This window comes from Rhinolophus hipposideros (assembly GCF_964194185.1).
Source record: "Rhinolophus hipposideros genome assembly, chromosome: 8".
Classification (NCBI taxonomy): Eukaryota; Metazoa; Chordata; class Mammalia; order Chiroptera; family Rhinolophidae; genus Rhinolophus; species Rhinolophus hipposideros.
This window is the reverse complement of record NC_138054.1, coordinates 50587082-50611295: the sequence shown is the minus strand read 5'-3', so window position 1 is coordinate 50611295 and position 24214 is coordinate 50587082. Positions and strand designations below refer to the sequence as shown.

The 24214-nt window shown below is 37.8% G+C and overlaps 1 protein-coding gene across 5 annotated transcripts in view; it reads left to right on the top strand.

Annotated features, from left to right (window-relative positions):
- The window catches only part of PATJ (PATJ crumbs cell polarity complex component), a 299142-nt gene that overhangs the window by 253398 nt on the left and 21530 nt on the right, over positions 1–24214 (top strand). For all 5 annotated transcript variants that reach the window (XM_081055925.1, XM_081055924.1, XM_081055921.1 and 2 more), the window contains 8 exons: positions 5705–5788; positions 10518–10711; positions 12980–13127; positions 14211–14297; positions 17975–18089; positions 18811–18848; positions 22160–22282; positions 23030–23134. In XM_081055925.1, the coding sequence (XP_080912051.1) occupies positions 5705–5788; positions 10518–10711; positions 12980–13127; positions 14211–14297; positions 17975–18089; positions 18811–18848; positions 22160–22282; positions 23030–23134 (894 nt within the window). The remainder of the gene's footprint in view (positions 1–5704; positions 5789–10517; positions 10712–12979; positions 13128–14210; positions 14298–17974; positions 18090–18810; positions 18849–22159; positions 22283–23029; positions 23135–24214) is intronic.

Here is a 24214-nt window from a genome sequence, read left to right as displayed (position 1 = left end):
AAAGTGTCTGTTAGGATTATTTTATGGGGAGTTGGGGTGTGGACTTTTATGAATATGGCAAAGATTGGGTTTAATTTGAGAGTAATCCAAATTAAGTAAAACAGGCCTACAAGCAGTAAAATTAAGCCATATATATGTACTTTCCTTTATAATAACATCTATCATATAATTCTTTATCAAAGTTTTATCCTTGTTAAAACAATCCACTAAATATCTAGAAATGTAAACTATGAAATCTCATTCTCTGGAAATAGTTCAGCCACACAGAGTGCTCACTGATATCCTTCAGTCCACCGGAGAACCTTCGTTAATTTTTCTAACACATGGCTTCTTTAAAGGTTATGGGCCTATTGTGACAACAATAAAATTGCCTTTTGCTGAATGATTGGTGTGTTTATGAGTTATTTTATCTACTTGTTGGCAGCTTGAACAGTAAAGAAAATGGTGATTGATGGAATGAAATGTCTGATGACTTTGACTGTGCCTAAGGATACATTACTGGGTATTGTGAAATTTTTCTCCAGCAATTCAGAGTTTAAATCCCCCTGGAGAAGTTTGTGATTTTTGTGGGGCTCAGTGATAATTAAATCCCTCATACTTGGCTCCTTTAAATTGCTCTCTGAGCTAAAGTAAATCCTCTGGAAATTCAGCTGGATTTAATATCCATGTGTGATGGGTATTTAGGTTGTAGATTACCATCAGAAGCTTGGTTGGGTTAGGTTAAGATTATGACATACTAATCCTCTTCTTTCTGGGTCATTTTGATGCCTTCTTCTATCTCCACCCAAATTCTGGGCTCAGCACCAGGATACAGAGAGGAGTTGGAAGCAGCCTCTATCTGGAATGGTTCCACCGAGGGTGGGAGGTGGTACAAGACCTAGATCCATAGCGAGCTATTGTAATACTGTGATAACTTCAATAATACTAGGAGATGTAACAGTGACCCAAAGGAAGGGTTGATCATCTTTACCAGGGGAATCAGAGAAGGTTTCCTAGAAGAGGGATCACTTGGCTGGCTCAAACAAAAAAGGTAGCAGATAAGAAAGTCATTACCTTCAAGCATTTGGTTCCCTTAGTACTTTCTAAATGTAGATATGTAGAATATCTCTCTAAATATACACAAGAATCTTAATACTATTTGTTTCTAGTTAGGAATGCTGGGTGGCTCAGAGACACTTTTCAGTGCTATTTTGAGTCTAATACTGTGTGTGTATTATCTATATTTAAAAATAAATACTTATTCTTGTAGGAATGCAGACATAACAACAGTGGTCCATTAAACAATATGATGAATTTGCTAGCCAGCTAATTCTTCCTGGGTGTCTATTTTTGTAATGGTATCCCTAATTGTGGAATAAAGGAATTTTTCTCAGTTAAACATATTTCAGACATAGACTGAAATGACTGGTGATGGAGAAATTTTAAAGCAGAGGACTTAAAATCCTACCTTACCCTTCTAATTAGGGAAAACCCAACATTTGTGAGATTCTCAAACTCATTGATTAAATTCTTCTCTTGCTCTAGAATTGGCAAGTCAAATGAGTAATTTAGAGTATCCAGAGGGAAATTGTTAGTCTTGCCTCAGGCAGTAAATGAACAGACTGTCTTACTTAAATTTCTATTGTTCTGGTGAAAATCACACAACTACTAAGAGGAAATTAGTTTTGGTTACAGTTGGTCATCTATAAATGATTCTCAAGTCTATGACATTAATTAGGAGGAATCTGTTTTGGACTGAACAGCTTTTTATTTTCAACATTAATTTATCACTTTTATCTACTGTAATGTTTTATAACCCTCCTGTAGGAAAAAAAAAGATAATCCAATGAATAATATGGGTGCACAGAAACAAGACTGAAAAGCTAAAAGGAAGGAAGGAAAGAGACAAGAATGACAAATGGAATTAAGAGAGACTCTGTGTTGGGGTGGGGAGAGGGCGATCAGGCTTTGTGTAATGTGGACCCCTAATCATGTACCAACACCATAAAGTGAATCCATAGATCATCACCCCACCTCATTAAGCCAGAGGCTTCCATTTTCACTTCCACAAGTCGTCTTTTTGTTCCCTCTCTATAAACTGATCAGCTCATGCCCTCAAGGTTTTTGCTATGGAGTTGAGGAGACAATATTTCAACAGAATTGATGCCATACGGAAAATCCTAAGTTCACTTTTGCACAAGTGCAAAATAAAATATTCTAAACAGATGAGAAGCTTGTTATAGTGGTAGGGACACAGGCTTCGGTATTAAACAATCCTGGGTTGGAATTTAATCTCTCCTACTTAGAAGCTGCAAAGAGCTAGTCAAATCTGAACTCTTCTCAGCCTCTGTTTCCCCAGGTGTAAATGAGACTAATAATAATGAATTTGCTTAATTGTTACGTGGATTAAATGTCACAAATGGACAGTGCATAGCATCTTTGGCACATAGATGTTCAATAAATGAGATGTTACTGCTTCCTGACTATGTGCTGGAACTGTACATAAAACCCCTTGTGTAAATAATATTGTTAAAACCATATAAAATGAGGACACTAAAGCCTGGAGAGGTTAACAGTCTTTCCAAGGCCTGTGGCCAAAGAAGTAGCAGGGCCAGGATTTGGGCGGAGAAGTCTGATTCCAGAGACTTAGCTCATAATCATTTGTCTCTACAGCCTTTTCTCAGCAGAAGACAACAACCTACTTCCAGGCAAGAGATTCACTTGCCTGCTTTGGAAATAGATTGATGAGTGTTAAAAGAAGTCGATGGTATTGTTAGACAGAGTCACTGAAGTTTTCCAATGTGAAGGAATGTCTAAATTTTTATTTAAAATAATAAGTCAGTCTTTCATTCATGACCCATTATTTCATCTAATCACAATTTTTCCAAAGCAAGAAGTAAAATTTTAACATAGCCTTGTCAATCGATGCTTAATACAGCCCAATCTAGTTATCTTCTTTACTATTCTGTCCTACTTAATGAACTATATAGCTTTTGAAGAATAAATCAAATCCATTTTTCTTTTCCACTGACCAGCCCACATTTCTCGTTTAACTGTTGGTCCCCACCTCTCACCTCTATCACCTCCGGTTAATGCAACTGCCCAGAGCCAGTTTCATAGAACACTTTTTGCACACCGTGCTCCTGGTAAGAAGTGCTATTGATCAGCTAGAGAGTCTCGTGTTTTCTTGTATTTCCCCTGATTAACTTTAAGAGAAATCAGAGCAGTACTCAAGCAAAATGAAAGAAATAAATGGTGAGGTTTTCATACAGAAAGACTCACGGACCAAAACCAGATCATTGGCAGTGAGTTCGGCATTTATTTGAGACTATTAACAGTATATTTATTTTATGTATATAGTTCATTGAGCACCCAGAAAATATCTAAGAATTCAGGCTACCTTTATGGAATAAAAACTTTATGAGGTCTTTTCCTTCCTTGTGAGTATGAATGAAGAGAGAAGTTTCCCATTTGACTTTTGTAATGTTCCAAGATCAAAGGAGTTTATGCTGAAAATGAAGCTCTGTGAAACACCATGTGTAGTCTGAGTGCAGTCTGATTCTCCCCAGCCAGGGAGGAGGGAGTGTTTGAGCACCAAACTTTGAAAACTGGTATCTCACAAGATATTCCCAGGAGCTTGCATTAGTTTCTCCTACAAGCTTCATAAAAATGTCCCTTGGTATCATCTTGGCAGTGTTGCTGGGACCACCTGAAGCCACTGACCCAGCAAGTTTCCTCAAAATCAGTCCCCTGAAACAGTTCAGAGGAACAAACTCTGGGCAGTGGAAATACTCCCTGTGTCTGGAAGTTTCCTAAGTCAGTTACAACAAAGAATGGTCTACATCTATTGCTGGTACAGAATCTGAAATGTAAATTGTCCAGATCAAGGAACCTTTCCTGGCTCTTGGGGGCTGCCTCTCTAATTGCTATAATAAAGAATGTTTTCAGAGCTGTGTGGTGATAAAATGAAAAATATTGAATATTGTAAAGATATTTGGAATCCAGATGGGTCATATGGTTATAGACCTCTTCTTTTGTTGCTTCTCTACTTCAGAATTTGTGTAGGGCTCTCTTTTTTAAGGAAATAAATTTGGTTTGGATTTTTTTTTTGTCTTGTTATAGTTTTGCAAGAAATCATTTCTTTGTTTACTTAATGTTAATTTAATTCTAATTCTGAGGCTCCGTACTTCTGGACTAAGGCATAATTCAGCCGTAGTCATTTTGGTGGCTCATGAACTGTCAGGTTCTGTTCTCTTCACGAAGATCCCAGATATTCGTAGGCCCCTGCGGTCATTGCCTCCAGGTCACCCTGGTAATCATCAAGCCCATATGTACCCGAGCCTACATGATCTCTGCAAGACCAGAAGTCCTGCTGCTTCCAGGCCCCAGTGCTTGGGACACAGGACTTCTTGCAAGGTAGGATCATTATACATAGAGCCCATTAACCTCCACCCCAGACCATTGCCTGTGGGGCCTTGAAACCTCTGTGTTTACTGGGGGGGTGGGGGGGCGTGGAGAATGGGAGGGCACTGGACAAGGCAGGACTTAATTCCTCACTTTTCACGGTACCCACAGATCTGTGGTTCTAGCCTCCACTCAAAAGCTCTTTCTTCCAGCAGCCCCCCAAGACACCTAGCATAATCCATTCAACGTTATCTTTTCAATGCCTGTCAGTTTTATAAACAACAGAAAGAACCAGTGACTTCTGGTTACTTCAGTTGTCAGCTCCACAAAAGTCCCCAAGGCGAAAAATTTCAAAGCTTGACTATTTGCTCAACACAAGGGGGGAAATTGTGTGAACAAAAACAAACACGTATATTTTTTAAATGGTCTCTCTAAAATGTATAAATATTTGGTTGTATAGATGTAAATTGTCTGGAGGGATCCTGATGAAACTGTTGATGGTAGTTGTCTCTGGGGAGTGTTGCTGAGGGCCTGGCATGGGAGACAGTCTCTCTCTATTTTCTACGCCCCATGGTATTGCTTGAGTCCTTTACATTGGTCCATATTATTTTTATGATAAAGTTAAGATTATTAATTTGAAGAGATACACATTATTTTTTAATTCATGAACCATAAAACACTTTCCTCAACCAAAGTTTACCTACCTAAGATATTGATCTGATTTTAAGGCTCAGAATGCTGAGTTCAGGAATTGATTTGCCCAAAATTACACAATGATAGAGTCAGGATTCAAATCCACTGCTGTCTTATCTTACTCTTATGGCCATGAATGCTCTCTCCCCTACTCCGTGCTCTGCCCTCCAGAACCACTTCATTCCACTAAGTTTTTTTCTTTCATTGCCCAAGTAATGAGGCCTGACAAACCCCGTTATCAGGCCACACATCTATGCCAAATCCTTGAATACCAATAAATACCTGAAACCATGTTTCAAAATATACCATAAAATATAAATAAGAATGACACATAGTTCACCTCAAGTTCATACACAGCAGCAATGTACAAGGTTAACAGTAAAACATATGAGGGAAGTTTAACTTGAAATATTAGGCAAAGCCAGGCCTAAAGGGATGAAATCATAAACTTAGGAAAAAGTTATTATACTTCTGAATATGCCATAACTATATTTTGTTTATTTTTAGGTCAAATAAAATATCACATTATTAGCAAATAACGAATTATGGGCTGCTGCCTATGGTTTGGTGGTTTGCTTAAGGAAGCATTTGTGGTTCTTGAAAATTAATAAGAATTTGTTTTTTCTAGGATGCTATAGTTATACATGAAGTCTATGAGGAAGGAGCAGCAGCCAGAGATGGAAGACTTTGGGCTGGTGACCAGATATTAGAGGTATATGATTATGAATTTTATTTTATACCAGTAAATATGGTTCCTTTTCTGACCTTAAACCACAAAGCAAATTTATCTATTCACTATATTCTACTTAACTATATCCTCACTTATTTCCCATTTAAGAAAACCTTATACTTTATGGAAGAGTATAAGGTTTTAGAAAACATGTACCTTATGTTTTTACTGTTCTTAATGTGCATTGAATCACTCATTAGAATCATGACAGATTATCAATCTAAATCTATCAATCTAAAACTTTTTTTAATTAAAGGGAAAAGTACAACTTATGGTTTTATAATCTTAATGTCAAATGAGACTGTGTAGTATTACATTTAGGTTTGTGGTTTGTTTTCGTTTTTTGCCTCTTTATAATACCTTACTAAAATTCTCTCCTAAAAACACATACACATAAACATGCACACCCGATATCTTAAAGACATTACTGCAGCTTTTAAATGTTATTTTCTTATTCCTAATAAATCTTTAAGTCAGATGGAAATCCATGCCTTGCCACTTTTGTTTTCTAGTTGATGAAAACGTAGAATTTTTTCCCTTTAGGTGGTATATGATACTTATTAAAAATTGAAATGCTTAACTTGCCTCTTTCAAATGGACTCTCATTTAGCAAAGGCGTTAAAGCCTTTTAAAAAGTGCCAAGGCAGGCAGTGTCTGAAAAGGGGAACGGATGAATAGAAAGTCAATGCCAGGCGTTCTGGTAGGTGGAACTAAAGAGCTTTTTCAATGGTGTGAAACCTTTAGGCAACATTTATTTCTTTCATTGGATGAATTTAATTGAATAGTTAACATTTTATGGTGGGCATGTGCATTTTTGCTTTGCAACTTTAATATAGCACATTATGAATGACATCATAGTATTTTATTTTTCCCTTTGGTGGTTCGAGTCTGCCTCCCAAGATGAAACCAGAGATATAATTAAGGGCAGAAAATATAGGGAAGAAGGAGTTAAAAGAGAGGCCAGGCTGACTGCAAATTAAATTCAGGGCAAGTTATAGGATTTCTCTGCAAGCTTTTACTGTGCTTTATCATTGGATTTAGGACATATTCCCAGTACATTCATTAAGGTACAAGTGTATGAGGTTAGAAAAATAAGTAAGGCCTCTTTGGGAATTGGCTTGACTGCTTTAACATACAACAACATTTTTTAACGGTCAGGAGTTTTAGGGTATTTTTTTTCCTCCCTAGCTTTTCTAATTAACAGGTCGTGTCACAATTGGCTGTATAAAATGAATAAATTGAATATTCAAAAGAGTACAGATGCATGCATGCCTTGATACTTAGATGATTTGTAAGCCAACAAATTATTCTGTAATTGTTACTTGAAACTAAATATGTGCATTATCTTGATTGTGACAATGGTTGCACAGGTGGAAATCCACATAAATTAAGAGTATAAATTATACACTTTAAATGTGTTTATTTTATAACAGTTATACCTCAATAAAAAAAGTTGAACTATACCTATTTGTGTTGGATAGACCCTCAGCTGAAACTGCTCTCTTCCATAAAGTATATTCAGGTACAAGTGAACGCTCAGGACAGGTTAACATGAAGAAAGCAAATTTGTTTTAAGTGGAAAGAGATCTTATTTGAAAGGTCAAATAAACCATCTCCTGGTATCTAGCAGAATTGTATTACCCAACATGGATGGATAGTCTCCACTTTTCCTTAAAGATGAGCAGGACAGGCTCTTCTCTTCCCCCAGACAGGATCTAGTCCATAAGAGCATAACGTGTATTTAGTTAATGAACATAGCTCTTCGTTTGGTCAAGCAACATGTTTCCTTTCTAAGCAGCTTTAGACCCCACATTTCAACTGGTTCTAATTGTGGTTGCTAAGTACAGATGCATGCCAATGCATAATCAACCTGTGTCCTGCAGGTGGTCTTGAGAAGAAGAAATGCCAGCTTTGGTGTGGTATATTTTGAGACCATGAAACAAGGCAACTCTACATTAGTTCATTTCCAAACAGTGGCCTTTCTGTTCATAAGGGCCCTTTACATTGTGCGAGCTGATCTTCCATGGCTTTAATACTATCCTCATGTTCAATTTAGGACCAGCCAGATTTTATTTACAAATATATAGTCAAATCATGTTTTAACATGGTAAGATTTATGATTCTGTCATTAGCATAGACTGTCTTCTTTCTGGTTCTCCTTTTAGGGTCAGTTCCTCCTCTTACCCTACCTCTACTCCCATTATTCCCTCTATTTTTATGTGGGGTAGCAGGAAGGGTAGAAAGCGGATGGTTTTCCCTGTGGAATAAAATAATAAGGAACTGCTGCCCTACTTTGGTTATTCTTTCCTTCTAAAGCAGTGGTTCACCCCCCTTTCCACTTGCCCGTCCTACCCAAGGGACCTGATACACTCCCAGTGACAACTGTGACTTTCTGTAGCCCTTCTTCTCAAATAAGGAGCCCTGGTTTTCCCACCCTTACCCCTCTCCAATCAATGTTCTAAATAACGCATGTAGTGCTTAAGGTAATACATCACTCTACAATATTCTAACCATACAGTGATATTTTTCTTATGAGTATTGTGCATTTAATGGTATCTCTTGATAAGCAGAGGAGGAAATGAAAACTTTGAATTGATAGCAGATGGCTTTGATTTGAGCAGGCATCTTGATGCTAGAATTTGGTACAAATCGCCTTTGTAATATTAGAGCTTAATGACAATGCTTTTGATTAAAAGTATATTTGTTAGGGCCTTTAAAAAGGTATTTTAGAGGCTTCTAGAATTCCCCTTCAATCCATGGAGGTAACTTTTTTCCAACTGAGTAACAGAAGTGGTCTTGTGTGCCATCTATTGGAATACAGGAAAATAATCAGCACAGACCACATTTTCTAGAGACGTCGTTTTCCCCTTTGTTCTGTGGTTTCACCTCACCAACAGTGAGAACGCATTCATGGACCTAAAGTCACAGTGAATGCTGGTGCTGAGAGAAAACAGCCCTGATTGCAATTACTTCGATTCCTTATAGAATATCAACTTTGAACTTACATCAAGCTTAAGTGTGTGCCAAGCCCTGTGCCGAATGCATTACAGGGTTTGTTTCATTTAACCCTCCTGACCCTAAGTCAATATTATATCATTATTACATCCAATTCATAGATGATACAGTTGAAGCTTAGCTTGAGTAATTTACATAAGGTTTCACATAGTAAGTTAGAGTCCGCACTCAAACCGAAGTCCATCTATATCCGAAACCATGCTTAACCGTTGTTATTCTGCATACAGTTAATTGAGTACACAAACCCACCAAGATATATCAGGAAAAGAAAAAGTAGCTTAAAAATTAGGCTTCTAAACATTTTCTTAACTCAACAGAGTCAGCTTTGAGTAACTGCTCAAAAGTCACCTTCTCCAAGAAGGGTTCATTCCTCTTTTCTCCTTTCTATGTCACCGTGCTTTATGACATGAGTCCTTAGTTTTTGGAATGTTAGAATTAGAAAAACTTCAAACCAGCCCCTCACTATATAAATGAAGGACTGGAAGTCCAGAGATAGGCTTGACCTGCCTAGGACACGCACGTTAGGGAACTCTTCCATTCTGCCATCTACCTGGCCATGGCCTGGACCCATCCTTCCCTTTGTTTGAGTCTTTTCTTAGCTGTGACCTTGAGGGAATGACCTGTGACTCCCTTCTTCTGAGTCCTGCACTCCTCTGCCCCTCAATTTCTTCCTGTGTCAAATTCACTAACCACTATCAGCACTTGGCTTTCTCTGTGGCAGGGGCTCCAATAACCCATTCTAAGAGGAAATTGTGAGGCAGCGTGGTATAGGGACTACAAAGGTAGTCTGGAAAGATAGTCCGGTTCAAATCTTGACTCCTCCACCTGCTTGCAGTGCAACCTTGATCAAGTAACTTAACGTCTCCATGCCTCAGTTTCCTCATAAGTAAAATGGTAATAATATCTGTTTCCGAGAATTAGTATAAGGATTAAATGAGTAAATATTCATAAAGTGCTAGTACACAAGCACTACATAAGTATTTGTTAAGTAAAAAATTAATAAGTTGACTATGATCTCCACTTAACAAACAAGGAACTAGAGGCTCACAGAGGTTGCATGACTTGCCCAAATTCACATGACTTGCCAGAAGTAGGGCCATGGTTTTACTCAGTGCTGTTTCCAATAGTTTGCTGTCTCGTTTGTGGTCCTATCTGGGCTCACTCAGATCCAGATTCAAATGAGGAAACTTCAGGGGGTCTTGGACGCTGTTGGAAATACTGGTCCCTCATTCCCTCCAACCTGTTCTGAAGTAGTCGGGATGTCAGCAATTAAGTGAGGATGTCAAATTTAATAAGCAAACTGAGTCTAAAAATGCTGACCAACTACTAATATTTATTTCCCTTTTGACCTCAATTAAATGAGCCTGTTAGTCCCTGCTCTCCTTCTCTCATGTTGATTCCATAGTAAAATTCACAGCTATGCAAAATTGCATTATCATGTGTGCTAACCCACCCTGTATGCTTACTTGGGGTGGGGGAGTCACCTCCTTTGCATTTGAAGCAGCTAAGACTGCTAGTTGTCATCTCCTTTGCATTTGAAGCAGCTAGGACTGCTAGTTGTCACTCCTTGTATGCTTTGAAAATAGCTGGAAATTTCTAGAGGTTTTTAACAGGCAGCATCAAGGAGCTCCAGCTGACAGAGCAGGCTGAGAGGCTTCTGCTGTCAGCAGTCCATCTTGGATGCCCATTGTTCCAGGTTAATGGGGTTGACCTGAGGAGCGCCAGCCACGAAGAAGCCATCACAGCCTTGAGACAGACCCCGCAGAAGGTGCGACTGGTGGTGTATAGAGATGAAGCACACTACAGGGACGAGGAAAACTTGGAGATTTTCCCTGTAGATCTGCAGAAGAAGGCCGGTCGGGGACTGGGCCTGAGCATCGTTGGGAAACGGTAAAAAAAAAAAAAAAAAATGTTGTGCAAGTCAGGATTAATTGGCCTTTTTCCTTCAGAGTTCTAGGGACTAATGCCTATAAGTACTGAAAGATAAAGCTTAGTATAAACTAATAATATGATTTCTAAAATTAACATATTTATAAATATTTGAACGACATAGGTCGTATTTCTGAGGAAGATCTTACTCCCCCCAAAAAACATGTCATTATCAAGATAAAACTCTAAACCAAATCAACCTAGACTGTTCAGACTTATTCCGATATAGAGTAAGAACAGTCATCAAGGTTCTTTCAAGGTGGAGTCACTTAGATCTGAGGCTTGCAGGGGTTAATTAAAGTAACAATACCCAAGAAACAGCTGATATCAATAGATCTATTTATGCAATCATGGGTTAAGAAAATTGCTCTGCCATAGAGTACCATGTTAATCTAATACTGTGAAAGTAGTTGAGGAGTTACTAAAACTAGTTGAGTAGACATAGTTGAGGGACACATAAATTCTTCATGACAGTAGTTTTCTATTAAGAAAAACGTCCCCAAAATAATAGCTTGCACCAAAAATGGAGGTAGATCCTGGTGGCTAGGCTGTTCTTTTGAAGACTATGCTACTTACCCATATGATGGGAATTACACTAATTGTTCTAGATAATATTAGTAGATTTCTCTTTCATTTAATTAGACAGGTAATACCATGAAACTGCTGTTCTCGCTTCCAATGTTTTACTGGCTTTAGATATCTAGCGTGTATTTATTCCAACAGGGTCGCAGGGTTTTCAGGTGACATTCCAATGTGGTCTTAAATGATGTGAATCATCTTCTTAGAAAGAATTAGAGTTGGTTTTATCTGTATTATATCATGTGCCCTCACAGACCTCTGATGACTAGCTTTTTTCCAGCAGTCCAAGCTGTTATTAAAATAGAAATATTAACTACCATTTTTGAGCACTCATATTGTGCTAAGTACTGTACGTTTATGGTCTCATTTTTTTTTCACTTCAGTACCATAAAACCATCACCCTGAAAATGCATTATAAAACAAAACAGTGGAGACTCACATTTCTAAACAAAATCAATGCACATCTGGATGCAGAGTAACTGCTAGAGCCCATGTTGGAGTCTGCTTTCTTCTTCTGACACATACATGTGCCTGGAAGATTCCACCTAGAGTAATGGTTTTTACTTTATTATCTCATAGGAGATGCATGAAATAGTACAATACCGGTATTTCAGACTGAGTTTTTAAGGAATATTTACATTCCTTAACACAAAAAGTTCCATTGTAAAGGATCAAATAGATAAGCTCTCAAAATTCACAATTCTTTACCTAGTAATTGTATGACTAGGAATTTATCCTAAATATATGCTTGTAGATATGTTATTCATTGCACCTTGTTTGCAATATCTGAAAAATGGAAATAACTCGTGTCCATCAGTAATTAACTGATAAGTGAAATTAAAGAACATCCATAGAATAATATGCAGCCATAAATAATGAGGACGCCTCAGTACCGGTCAAGACCAATTGCCAAGTTGTATTAAGTGAAAAAAACAAAGTTAAAGAAAACAAAACTGGAGGGAAAAAGGAGTGTATGTGCATGTATATCCATTCATACATAAGCGCACTACACACACATGCATTTGCCGTTGTATACACACAATGTCTCTTGGAGATATCCAAGAAGGGATACCTAGGTAGCATTGGTCTCCTAGGTAACATTGGTTACCTAGGAGAAGGGAACTTGGCGATTGGGGAACACAGGTGAGAGGGAAACTTTTCAAGGTCTCCCTTTTAAACCTTTTGAATTTTGAGACATCCATTTATTTATTTATCAAAGAAATATAATTCAAACCTTAAAGTAATAATGTCAGGAAAAGGGAGTGTGAGAGACTCGAAAGAGATCAGATGGTAATAATTGAACTGATCTCTGAGGAAATAACCTGTACATTTCAAGAGTACTTAACTCCACTTTTTAAGGTAAATTTCCATTTCATTTCACTAAAATTATCCTCTTGTAGAAATTATGCCCTTGGGCCAATAAAAATGAATATTACAATAGGCAGCATAAATAGGCATAAACTATTTAAAGGGTGAGCACTCTGAGGTTTATCATTTGGGAAGTTAGTGGATATTATTGGATTAGGTAGCTTCGTAGGGCACGTCTTCCAAGTTTTAGGACTTAGTGAATCTATATAGAATGTCAGTAATCTCAAATTTAATCAAGGAATATTAAATTGCGCCAATACCACTGTTTTATGATACTCACAGAAATGGAAGCGGAGTGTTTATTTCTGACATTGTGAAAGGTGGAGCCGCAGACCTCGATGGGAGATTGATTCAGGGAGATCAGATCTTATCTGTGAATGGAGAAGACATGAGAAATGCCTCACAGGAGACAGTGGCCACTGTCCTCAAGGTGAGTCCCTAGGCTGCGTTCTGCCTTGCTGGCACAACCGAAGTCCAGTGGGAACAGTTCTAATCTAGCTTAGTTGTAAAATGTGTTGGATGTTATAATGGCACTAGTTTTTACCAGAGGTCTAATCTCTGATTATTTTCGCCAACCAGGATTAGATTTAAAAGAAAGCTGTTAAATTGACTTAGCAGGATTGAAAAATAACCCTACTTTGGGATTTCTAAGCTATATTTTCCTACTTGTGAAAATTCCAAGTATCCACAGTTGTCCTAGTCTAAGTGCATTTGATGGGATGGGCTGTCCTGGAGTCACAAAATCCATCCTCCTCCCTGTAAGGCTGTGTCAAGGAGCATATTACTGGGGCTTCATCAAACACAGCTTTTATTGCTTGAAGGAATGTTAAGACTACCTAGACCAATTCCTCCAATTTCACAAGTGACGTTCGAAAAGTAAAATGGCATACCCAAGGTCACAACGCACTCCTTGAGGGGTTTTCCTGCCACCCAAGCTGTCTCTCTAGAGATGCTGAGGTGCAAAATTGACTTCCAAGGGTCTCTGCCAGCTCCTTTGGAAGAAACTGGTTAATGAAAATTCTTGTAAATTTCCATTCGACTACAACCAGGTGCATTTTATTCTGGTTCATAAATAGCCATGGACGCGTTTGCAAAGACAAATGGATTTTGTTTCTTTTAAAATCCTGATTTCCTAATGTAGTCAATTCTCAATTATTACTCGAGAGGATTTATTTGTATTTGTAGATTACTTCTGTCTTTGATTTTTCTGTATTCCTTTTCACCACTTTTTCTTAGTTATTTCACTGCTTATTAGAAGGAAAAAGGGAGAGAAAAGAGGTGAATTGAAATGTGATTTTTTAAAGAAGTCATGAAGTCAGGAAACAAATACCATTTAGTTCATACATTTTTGTTATTTTGTATGTTTTTTTGATGACTGAATTTCCTTTTTGCCCATTGCATTCATCACTCATTTACAATTCTTTGCTGCAGAGATGAGGAGAGGCTCTGCTGTGATCATTTAGAACATAAATGCTACTGTTTTTCACTTCTGTTCTTTTCTTGTGTTCCCAAGTGTGCACAGGGGCTTGTACAGCTAGAGATTGGAAGACTCAGAGCTGGTTCCTGGACCTCCTCGAGGAAGACATCACACAACAGTCAGGTTGTTGATGACTTCCTGTCAGACTGACTCACTCCCTGTCCCCTTTGGGAGAAAGTCCCTGTTTCATAATGATTGTTTGGAAATAATGTGTACTGTACAGCATATTCACAATACCAAGTTCAGTGTATTTTAATGTGGTGTTCAAAATAAAAATGAAAGGTGGGATGGAAATTTATTAATCCCTAGATTTTTCTCTTCTTTATTGCCTGCAAATGTTTTCTTAGGACCACTTTTCTCCCCCACTATTAGTTCTATATTGCCTATGCATGCATGTACACAGCTGTGTTTATTTAAAAAAAAAAGAAAGAAAAAAGAAAGAAAGAAGCAACATCTGGTGGCAATTTGACCCTCATTAGCACAACATTGTTCTATTCATTCAATTAAATATTGCTATAAAGTTAACTTGTGAATAGCCACTCACACATGCTGAGGGCAATTAATGGTATATTCCTAGGAGAGTGAAATGTGAGGGTTTCTCCTGTGGGAGGGAGGCTCACATGGGTGATATTTTGTGGGTTAGCAAACATCTTATATTTATTTGCAAGGCTGATATAAGTGCCACTTTTTTTTTAACAAAGTATATTTCACTGTTTTGTTTTCATTGTAATGGCTGAGAAAAATCAAGATGGTAGACTATATGTTTAGTCCCATTTGGCATATAATAAAACTATAGAAACTTATGTTACTCCTTATTCCCCTTTGTGGGTTATAGATGAGCCTTTGTTTTGAGGTTAAAAGCATGACTTTTGGTCCCCTCCCCAGTTGCTTTAGACTTAAAGCCTTTCCAAGACCTTTGTTCAGAAGACTATCTGATTTTTGTGGTTAGAACACAGGTGCTTCTGAAATGCTATTAGCTGTCACCTTTGCCTCATTGGTGTTAGAAAACGAGTGAGAAAAATACCATTGTTCAGATAGTGTCTCAGACTAGCTGGCTTGTCTAAGAGAATCCTCAAAGAAGTCAAACCCAATAAAGATCACGTTAAGTTTAGAATTTTTTTCTTTTTTTTTTCTTTTTTCTTTTTCTTTTTTGCATTTTTGGCTTATGTAATGGATAGCAAGTATCACCTGTGCTGAGACACACTGCTGCAGTAGGATTCCAGGAGTGAATGGTTGGTGATGATTCTCAAAGACCTGTATCAACAGTGGCAACTTGGGATGCAAAATAGTTGTCTTAGCCTTTCCTTAATGGAAGATTCATTTGTTGAGTGATGTCAGTAAAGCCCCTTTGTACACAGGAGGTTAGAATGCAGAATGGACAATACTGGAGGTGAAATTTATTCTTCCTGGAGTATACATAAGGTCTTATTCCTCGTGTCTTGTTCCATTGGGTCTTATTCCAAAAAGAGCTTGATAGTTTGAAAGCAGGTAGAAGGCATCCCAGACAGAAGGAGTAGCATATGCAAAAGGAGTACAAGGAATTCCAGTATTTTAAGAAAAGTTTGGACTGACAGGTGAGGTGGTGGGTAGAACTGGATTTCTGTCCTTGAAGAATGTTTTAGGGATGAATAAAGTTCACACTCAGGTTAAATACAGAGTTAACAAGTTTAGCTGCTCTATCATTACATGTCAACAAAACCACCATTACCATCTATCCGGTATACAAATGTGAGCTGTCATATTTTAGAAACCAGGGACAAAGTATCATTTACTTTTATTTCACCTTCTTCTACAGAATTTTTACTTCAGAGGGTAGAAGTTTAATTCAATTTTTTAAGAAAAACAGTAAATATGTTTTATCCTTACTTTGTCCTTAAAATTATGGCTGAACTGATGCGAGAGTCTGCACTGATATTTGACTAATTGGAAGAAGGCTTCTAGCTGGCTATGAAAAGGAAGTGTCCTCCATTGTCAGTTCAAGATCAGCCCGTGACCCAGATGAAGGAAAAGAGGGTCCCTTCCCAAACATTTCATCTCTAGACCCAGGACCCTCTAAGGGCAAAGATTTCTGTCTGAGCAATTATAAGATAGGAAGATAGATGCCTTCTTTTGAATGCCAAGGAGAATTTTAACTCGTTGACTTGGCCTAGAGAAAGTGGGTTCATTAAGAGAGATCTTCTAGCGTTGCGCCTCTTCTTTCAAAATGTCTTTTCCCACCAACCAGGAACAAGTATCTCTATTCTGCAGAGGAAAGTGTGTAATAGAAAAAAATACTTGAGCAATCTTTTCCTCATGTAACTGAGAGAACACTGCCAGGCAAAGTCCTTATTTATAAAGGCCTTGGCGCACACATTTTTCTGAGATTTTTTTTTTAGGCAAAAGTTATATTCTGTACTTCCTCAATTCAGAATAGTTATCTATGTATTATAGCACCATTGATTTAAATCATATCCTTTCAGAAAAAATATAGGAAAAGTGACTGTGTTCATCTTGGGGCTGGGAACCACAGGTTGCTCAGCCTTTACTTAGGGAGTGAGGTACAGTGAGCTGTTCAAGTTTTTGGAGAACTTAACAAATCCAAAAAAAGGGGGGGGGGAACATATAAAAATACTCCTTTAAATGTATACATTCATTCAGAAATATATTAATGTTTATAACTCACTTTGAAGTGAAATTTTTTAAAAAGATCATTTGAGTTATGAATAAATGAATGGATATGTGAGAAGGACAGTATAGCAAAATATTAATTGTGGAATCTAGGTGTATGTATGGATGTCTACTGTATAATTCTTTTAACTTTTCTCTATAGTTCAAAATTTTATGTTAAGGAGTGTTAAAATATTCAACAACTTGCATCATAGAACTAAGGAAGTGGAGCAAATTATAATTTATCAAGTGATAATTGTGACCTTAGGTTTAGCTTAAAATTTTGAGGCAATTAGGCATAACTTGGATAATTTGGAAGAAAAAAAATTGGTTCACTATTGGTAACATTGTGTTCTACATTGGAAAGGTCCTTCATTATGTATATGATTTTCAGTGAATAGACACTAACCATACATGACTATACATGTAGACCTCAAACATTTATTTAAATGGATAAAAGGACAGTAATGAAAGTACAGCAGTAATGTAGGTACAGAAGATTGAGCTGAATTATTACTGACTCTAGGAAAATCTTTGAGAAAAAAATTAACGTATTGCTAGAACAACATATTCCCTTGACATGTACGGCTTTCTCCTACAGTTGAGGGTCCTATTTGGTCAAGTTTCTGTTAATTAAGGTTTTTTTTAATACTTGTTTTAGCAAAATAGATCATGTGATTTGGGTGATAAATATTGGCTCTACCCCCAAATGTCACCTAGTGTCGTTAACTGATCATATGTAAACACGATGTAACCACTTAGGAAAATGATTTTGATTTCATGTTGAAGAAGAAAAGCTTCAATTATTGCATATTTTCTTCCTTGATGATTGAAGCTATTAGGTTGGTGCAAAAGTAATTGCGGTTTAAAGGGTTAAAAATAATTGTAAAAACCACAGTTACTTTTGCACCAACTTACTACATATGAAAGCACATACAGTGGAGAAAGCAATGAAGAAAAATATTAGATAGGATTGTGTTAGGGTGGTAAAAGAGTGAGTATGGGTAATTTTTGTCTTTTTGTTTTTTAGCCTTTTCAGAATTTTCCATTTCATGGTTATGGTTATTCCAGTAATTATAATACTAATAATACATATAAATTTTTAAGACCAAGTCAGTGTTTCAGCACAGCTGACCTCTGGGTTTCTTTTTCAGGGGAGTCAGCATAGCACACACAGCAGCTTTCCTCCTTCCCTTGCTCCTGTCATCACAAGCCTTCAAAACCTGGTCGGCACAAAAAGAACTTCAGATCCTTCCCCCCAAAATTCAGGTATTTCTTGGACATACCTCAAGCAAACCATCCTATTCCCAGGTTTTTTTTTTAATAGTAATATTTTTTAAAACAATCTTTCACCTTTAATTAAAATATTTTTAAAGCTTTGAACTTGGCCACATAAGCTCCAAGCTTTCTAAGAGGCCTGCTCGGAAGGAAGTAAAGCCATAGAGATTCATTTGTAGAATGTGCCTTTAACTTTTACACCAATCACATGAAAAGCAGAAATCTGAAACGCTACTTCAAGTCAAACCATTTACAAAGAGGAAAATTTAAAAATTACAGGTCACTCAAGGAAGGTCAGAAGTGCGTGTACCATTGGGGTGGGGCATGGCAAGGGTCTTTTTAAGTCTCTCCTTGGGTAGAGGGTTCTCTTTGATGAATGCAGACAAATGTACAGTGAAACAAAATGGCTTGCCCTTCAAGCTATTTAATCACCATATTCCAGTCAGCCACTGCTGCAGTCCATCAGCTTTGTCAGACCAAATGACTATGGCCACATCGGTCTCCGACAGAGAGGATGTCTTTGAAATAGAAGACGTAGCCCCTGATCAACGGCTGCCAGTTGGATTTTGAGAAAGTATATAAAGCCTGCTTGCTTCAGTATTCTCTCTTGAAAGTCCTAGAAAATGGTACTGTTTTCATGAGACAATATTATATCCTAAATATATTACCTCTGAATTTTAAAAAGTTAATTGTGTTGCTTTTTTATCTGTAGGCACAGATCTGGGACCAAGGACCGTTGAGATAATCAGGGTAAGTCAGTTATTATTGCTGTTTTTCTGGTTTATGTTGGATTTGCATAAAATGTACATTTTTCCCCTTAATACAATTTGTTGGATTATTAGTGTGCTCTTTTAAGTTACTGAAAAAATTTGTGGTCTATATAATGTAAACAAACTTAGAAAAATATAATAAAACATATAGATGAGACCACTGTGAATTTTTTGGAACTTCCTACCCACTACATTTTGTGTATGAACTTTAAGTTTTACGAAACAGGGCAGCTGGTTAGCTCAGTTGATTAGAGTGTGGTGCTCTTAACAAGGCTGCTGGTTTGATCCCCACATGGGCCACTGTGAGCTGTGCCCTCCACAACTAGATTGAAACAACTACTTGACGTGGAGCTGATGGGTCCTGGAAAACCACTCTTAAAAAAAAAAGGTTTTACAAAACGAAAAATGGTATCATATTAGACATACTCTTGTAGCTTTTTTCACGTTAAAGCATGAACTTTTAGTCATGCCAATAAGTATTTTTTGACAGCATATAGCATGGTTTTTATTGGTTACATAATACTCCATCATATGAATATGCTATAATTTTCTTAATCATCTTCCTCTTATAAAACAATTAACATGTCTCAACTTTTGCTATCTTTTATAGTAAAATACCTTTGTATTTTCTTTTATGCCCATATCATGGGTGATTTCCTCAGAATTAACTCCTAGAAATGAAATTGTTGAGTCAAAAGCCACACTTGTTAAAAACTTGTATACATATTGCTAAATTGCCCTCCTGAGATTGCATAATATGCATTTCATTTCATAAATTTGTGAAATCTGGGTTTTCAAACTCCTGTGTGATATCCAGAATATTGGAAAGTAGTCTTTTCTTTTGATCACTTTGACCAATAAATTTGGGATTCAAGAAGTCATTAAAAAATATATATATGACCTTGTTGTAATCATAGTTTGACCATGGTGATGTGATATCTAGCATAGCTTAGTTCTCTGGAGTCAATCATAGCTATGTTTGAAAGCACTTTACTATTTATTAGCTCTATGACCTGTGGCAAGTTACTTAACGTCAGTTTTCTCACCTGTAGAATGGGGATGATAACACTATTTACCTCACAAAGTAAATATTGTTGTCTGGATGAAATGAGGTATATGTAGTACCTAGTGCATCATAAAGTCCAGGAAGTGGCATCCAGTATTATTGGCTTCAATTTTGACTACATTTGTTCCCAGTATTCTTCCACCAGAGTGGCAACTGAGATGTTCCTATAATGGGGGACTTGAAATGTACCAATATGTGCATAATTATAGATGAGGAAGCATCGTGATGGAATTGAACAAAACCAAATCATTACATAAATTTCTCCTTATTCCAAGATTTATAAAATGTCCTTTTATGTTTCCTTGTCATTTTAGCCATTTGTTATCATAATGTTTTATAAAAAGGCCTGCGCCTATTCTCCCCACACCCGATCCGAGAAGAACAATCCTAATGAAGCATATCTTGCACACAGGGCTTTACTATTGATGCATTCAGAAAATAGAAGCTAGACACAAATCCTTTGGAAAACAGGATATAGGCTACCTATTAATGGAGAGGTCAGCATTGCCATTATTCTGTCTTGTAGGCGTAACATGGCAGCACTCATAATACATATTGTTAATAATAAAGAATAATTCCTCACACTTACGTGACAGGAGTTTTTAAAGTTTTTTCATATATAGTTTTTGTCATTTTCTTTTCCATTTTTCTAACTTTACTGAGGTCAAATTGAAGCACACTAAGCTGTGTGTTTTCAAATGATCATTTAAAACTGTAGAAGCCTTGCAACCGCACAGGTCCCTTTGCCACAAACCATTGCCATAGTTGTCATATATTTATATCTATGTCAACTGAGAATCCCAACAAAGTATTATAATTTTTGCTTTTGACGATCCTACATATTTTAAAGAATTTAAGAAGGAAATGGGTCTCATTTTCCTGGTATTTTTGCATGGCTGGTAATTTAGGGTTTTATCCTGGACCTCGTGAATGTTATGCTACACAGACTCTAAAGAAGGCTGATGTTCATGTGTTAGGATGCAATCAACCCAGTTCGGTTCAGACTGCACGTTCTGCCTCCCCTTTTGGGAGTGGTGGTTCAGTGCTCTAATTTGGATCTGTTTCACACACGTGTAGCTTATACTTGAGCCTGAGAATTCTGTGGGTTCACTCACAGAGGATGAGGAGCCCCTTCTCCAGCTCTCTCTACTCTAGTTTTCTTCCTTTATGGTCCCACCGCCAGGGGCTCCTTTTCCTGGTGCCTCTGACCAGAAAGATGGGAGTTTTCTCTCAGAGCACAGCGTGTACCACCTTACCAGCTCCTCGCCTACATCTCACCCTCAGGACAGTGCTGCCAGGAAAACAACAGGGACATTCCTCCCCGCTGTCATTTCTCCAAGTTTTGACTTTCCCTCACAATGTGAGCGTCTTTACTTTTCAGAAGCCTCAGGTGGTTGCTTTTTGTGTTTTGACAAGTTCTTCATTGTAATCAGCAGGAGAGAGATGCTATATTGTGCACGTGCCACCATGCTGAATCTGGAACTTGTCATTTGTTCTTCTTATGACTTTTAAAATATTAACCATATGATAGAAATGTGGGGAAAACCTGGACCATCGCCAGGATCTCTTCAGCAGGACCCGAGGGAGCCATGTTGCCTCACCTAATCATCTTGGGGAACATTGACAGTCACATTTCACTTCTCTCTCCAAACTCTGTTGTCATTGTACTGAGTGTCCTCCAAGAGCCTTTGTTTTAACGCAGTCCTACAGCTCTCTTAGAGCCAAGTATGTTTGTTCACACCCAAAAGAGCGGGATGTGTGTGGCAGTTTAATTATAAACACCATATGAAAACATACTTGCCAAGTCTGCATCAAAATTGGCCACTAAACTGAGCAGTTGCACAGGGTTTTGTGTGTGTGTGTTTTGTTGTTGTTATTGTTTTACTTGTACTGTTGCCTTTTGCTGAGCCTTTTCTGTAGGCCAGCTCTGCACCATATCACCTCATTTAATCCTCAAACCAATACTGTGCAGTAGGCGGTATTCTCCCCCTTTTATGCCTAGAGATGAAAACCCTAAGAGGTTAAGGAACTTCCTGAAGATGCCCCCCAGCTAATTAAGTGCTCCAGCTGAAACACGGGTCTTTCTGACTCCAAAGGCCCTGCATTTAATTCCAGTGTTACCCTGGCCTCCTGCATCAAAGAGGATTTTGTTCAGCGGCTATCAGGGGACAATCAGGTTGTGGCTCATTATTAAATATGTGTTATGTTTTGCTTCTTTTTTTTAGGAGCTCAGTGATGCCCTTGGAATCAGTATTGCTGGAGGAAAAGGAAGTCCCCTAGGAGATATCCCAATATTTATTGCCATGATTCAGGCCAACGGTGTGGCTGCACGTACACAGAAGCTTAAAGTAAACAAAAGAGGAATGGTGAAGTGCTAACAGCATGTGGTGGGGTGGGAAAGGAAGTTGCAGCCATGGGCACTTCGTTTAAAGTTGGAATTCCAACAGCCATCAGAGACCCATGCTGAGGGCAAAATGCACTGGAGAAAGTTTATACCTGAAATTCATTAGGTCCCTGGGCATATAAAAATATTATTGTTTTTATCAAAGCTTCTTGATGAAAGAAGAAATTGCAGCTCATTAGCAAAGCCTCCCATACCGTGTTTTTTTTTTAGCACCTCAATTCTACTCAAAATTGATTTTCACGTAAGAGAGATTTGACCTTAGACTCTTCCTTCAAGCAAAAGAATCAACATTCTTATGATTTTTTTCCCCCATTGCCCCTTAACTTAGGTAGAAAAATAAGGCAGAAAATATTTGGCTTCCTCATTAGAGCTTTATTGAACAGTTAATTTGTACACCCCACTATTACTGGCGAATGGATGTATGAAACACCACCATTACCAAAATACAAAAGTGGCCTGCCGTGCCTTTTAATCATCAAATCTGACCCCCTTCTTGTTTCTCTGATTGGTCTGTATTTGGGGAAAACCATAAAAATTCCTCATGCTTCTGGAGCATTGCATACACAGTAGAAACTCAGAATCTTCACAATAGCCACAAATGGGAAATATGACTTACAAAGAATTTTAAGCATTCTTCTCAAATTTAATTTTTCTTAATGATAGTGATTTTCTACCACTTTTGTACTTCCAGGTTGGAGATCGGATTGTCAGCATTAATGGGCAACCTTTGGATGGGCTGTCTCACGCGGATGTGGTTAATCTGCTGAAGAACGCCTACGGTCGCATTATCCTGCAGGTACTGCGATCAATAGAACACGCAGCTGCACAAGGCAGATAAGTGGCGTGCAAAAAAGATTGAGCGTCACTGGCAGTAGGCATCACCACCCAGCAGGGTGCTTGCTGATGTGAATTATGAAGGTTGAAAGCAAGAAATTATTATTTTTATTCAGAAATTCTTTAATGCCACCCATACAGGCAGTGAGCATGATTATATGAAAGCATAACAAGGGGAGAAAAATTACTCTTTGCTTCACGTGATAAATCAACAAGGCTTTTAGCTTCCAGCGTTCTTTTGTAAATCCGAGTTTGCAAGGAATAGGAAATGATTTCTTTTCTTATGCCCAAAAACTGTTACTGAACTGCCCAAGTGCTGTTTCTTCCACTCCCTTTTAAGAAAGGGAGAAATACAATGCCCTTTTTCCTGTAGCATAAGTGATCGCTAACACTGTTAAATTCTCACTGCACAGTAGTCATCAACCAGGGCAGACAATTATTTATCAGCTCTCATCCCCAAGAGTATTGTCCAGAAGTGCAGAGAAATATACCAGGAAATAAAAAACAAGGTATGCTGATAATTACCTCTCCTTATATTTTCAGCACTTCAAATATCTGAGATTGATATCGTGCAGTGAGTGAGAGGCAGCATACTGGCATAGTTTCGTTAATGAGTTTCCCCCAAAATGTATGGTAATAATCACCATACTTCAGCATGCAGTGGTAGTATTACATGGTTTATAGGTAAAAAGAATAAAACCTACCATTTAGTACCTTAGAAAGAGAGCTAGCCAACCCCTCAGTTCATTCTAGCCTTAAAGTCATGTTTGAATTAAAAAAAAACACATTACTTTGGGGAGAACCAATTTGTGGGGCTTAACTCTCACATCTCAATGGTCTAAGTGTAAAGTGCCAAAACAGACATTAAAAAGTAAGTGGCTTTCTGCATACATGAAGGGAATCATAAAAATACTGTCAGTGGTTTCAAGGGACTTTCTATGATCGGCAACATATTATTCAATGATTTGGGTCCCCACGTTTCTATTGACACAAACCAAATGCTACGTGGACTGGCTGTAGAGTCCGCTTCCTCTCTCCTGGT